Genomic DNA, 1,701 nt, shown 5'->3' with positions numbered 1-1,701 from the left:
CTTATCTGCAATCTCCATCTATTTTATGGGTTTTTGTATTCTTCCAAGGGAGTTACGGATTTAATCGATAGAATAATGAGGAATTTCTGGTGGAGACACTCTCAGGAAACAAGGAAGACACACTTCATAAATTGGGATACAATGAGATTAGATAAACATGAAGGTGGTCTTGGAATCAAAAATATAGAATGGGTTAATCAAAGCTTGGTGTGAAAACTAGTCTGGAGATTCTTAACGAATGAAGTTGCTCTGAGTACACAACTTCTTTCTGCAAAATATCTTAAAGGTAATTCTTTCCGGACGGATGAATTAACTCCCAAGTGTTCTTCTATTTGGAAAAGCATGTTAGAAGTTCATCATCTTCTAGAAAATCATGTATTTTGGCAAATATCGAAATATTCATCAATTAAAATCTGGGAAGATCCATGGGTTTCGAACCAGTTAACCCACTTACTGCCTCAACCTGATAATGCTCCTTCAGAATGTGTCAAAGTTATGGATCTTCTTATTCAGGGCACTTCTAATTGGAATGAACCTCTTATCGAGAGTATTTTCCCCTCAAATATAGCTGATATTGTGAAGAATATTTATGTGTCTGAAGATGAAAAGGATACTCATATTTGGACGTATACTCAGGCTGGCAAGTTCTCCACAAAATCTTGTTATAAGATTTTCGTGAATTCTATGTCTAATACTTTGATTGCTAGTGCTTATCCCTGGAAGAAACTTTGGTCTAAAAATTATATCGTGCCAAAGATTCTGGTCTTTATATGGAAACTCTTGCATAATGGGCTGGCGGTGAAGGGTAACTTGAAAAGAATCAATAATTACATGGATGTCTCCTGTACTTTCTGCAAGCATAAGGAGGAAACAGTGGTGCATCTCTTCTTCAATTGTCCTTGGGCGAGAACTTTTTTTCTCAATGCTCATCCAGTTATTTCTTTTGATGATGTAGTTATGAATCCAAGAGACATTATTATTCAATGGATGGAGAATAATATGAATGATGTCTTCATGGTTGGGGTTTGTATTCTTTGGAATATCTGGAAGATGAGAAATAATCTGGTATTCTCAAATGCTTCTTTCTCAACAGGTACGATATTAAAATTAGCTTTTGCTGATATAAATGTGTGTACTCAACCAATCTCGTCAGCTAGTCAACCTCAATCTTCTCAATGGATCCCTCCTGAACCTGATTTCATAAAAGTGAATGTGGACGCTGCTTTTATTCCAAACAAATGAGCGGTTGGTTCTGTTGCTCAAGATAGTGCGCAGATTTATTGTGGTTGTGCTACAACCAATTTTGATGCAACTTCCCCTTTAATGGTTGAAACCCATGCGGTGATTTTGGGTATCAATATGGCTAGAAGATACAACTTCTCCAAGATTATAATTGAAGGTGATGCTTCGAACGTGACCAAAGCAATCGTAGGAGATGTCCAAGATATTCCTTGGAGTATTAGAGCATTGGTAATGAAAATTAAAGAACTTGCAGAATATTTTTCAGAGATTAGGTTTGTCTCAGTTCTAAAAAGTGTAAACATAGCTCATGATCTTTGTCAATTTGCTATGTGTGCAAACTACTCAGGATGGTGGAACTCGAATTCCTCTCCTATTTGTATTTCTTCAAACCTCAACTTTAATGAGGTAATTTAATAAAGTTTTTCTTAGGGTTCTTCGGAACCCCTTGCTCCTTCAATA

At 36.3% G+C, this 1,701-nt stretch overlaps 1 protein-coding gene across 1 annotated transcript; it reads left to right on the top strand.

Annotated features, from left to right (window-relative positions):
- Window positions 1-342: 342 nt before the first annotated feature.
- On the top strand, window positions 343-1,242 carry LOC113279021. The gene has a single exon (XM_026527738.1). It carries the CDS (start codon window positions 343-345, stop codon window positions 1,240-1,242), a length of 900 nt encoding a protein of 299 aa, XP_026383523.1.
- Window positions 1,243-1,701: the final 459 nt, after the last annotated feature.

Source organism: Papaver somniferum, chromosome 5 (genome assembly GCF_003573695.1).
Source record: "Papaver somniferum cultivar HN1 chromosome 5, ASM357369v1, whole genome shotgun sequence".
NCBI classification, from domain to species: Eukaryota; Viridiplantae; Streptophyta; class Magnoliopsida; order Ranunculales; family Papaveraceae; genus Papaver; species Papaver somniferum.
The sequence above is the reverse complement of the archived record's forward strand: the minus strand, read 5'-3'. Positions and strand labels throughout refer to the sequence as shown.

Coding starts and splice junctions, on each gene's coding strand:
- LOC113279021 (XM_026527738.1), top strand. CDS start 343: ATGTTAGAAGTTCATCATCTTCTAGAAAATCATGTATTTTGGCAAATA.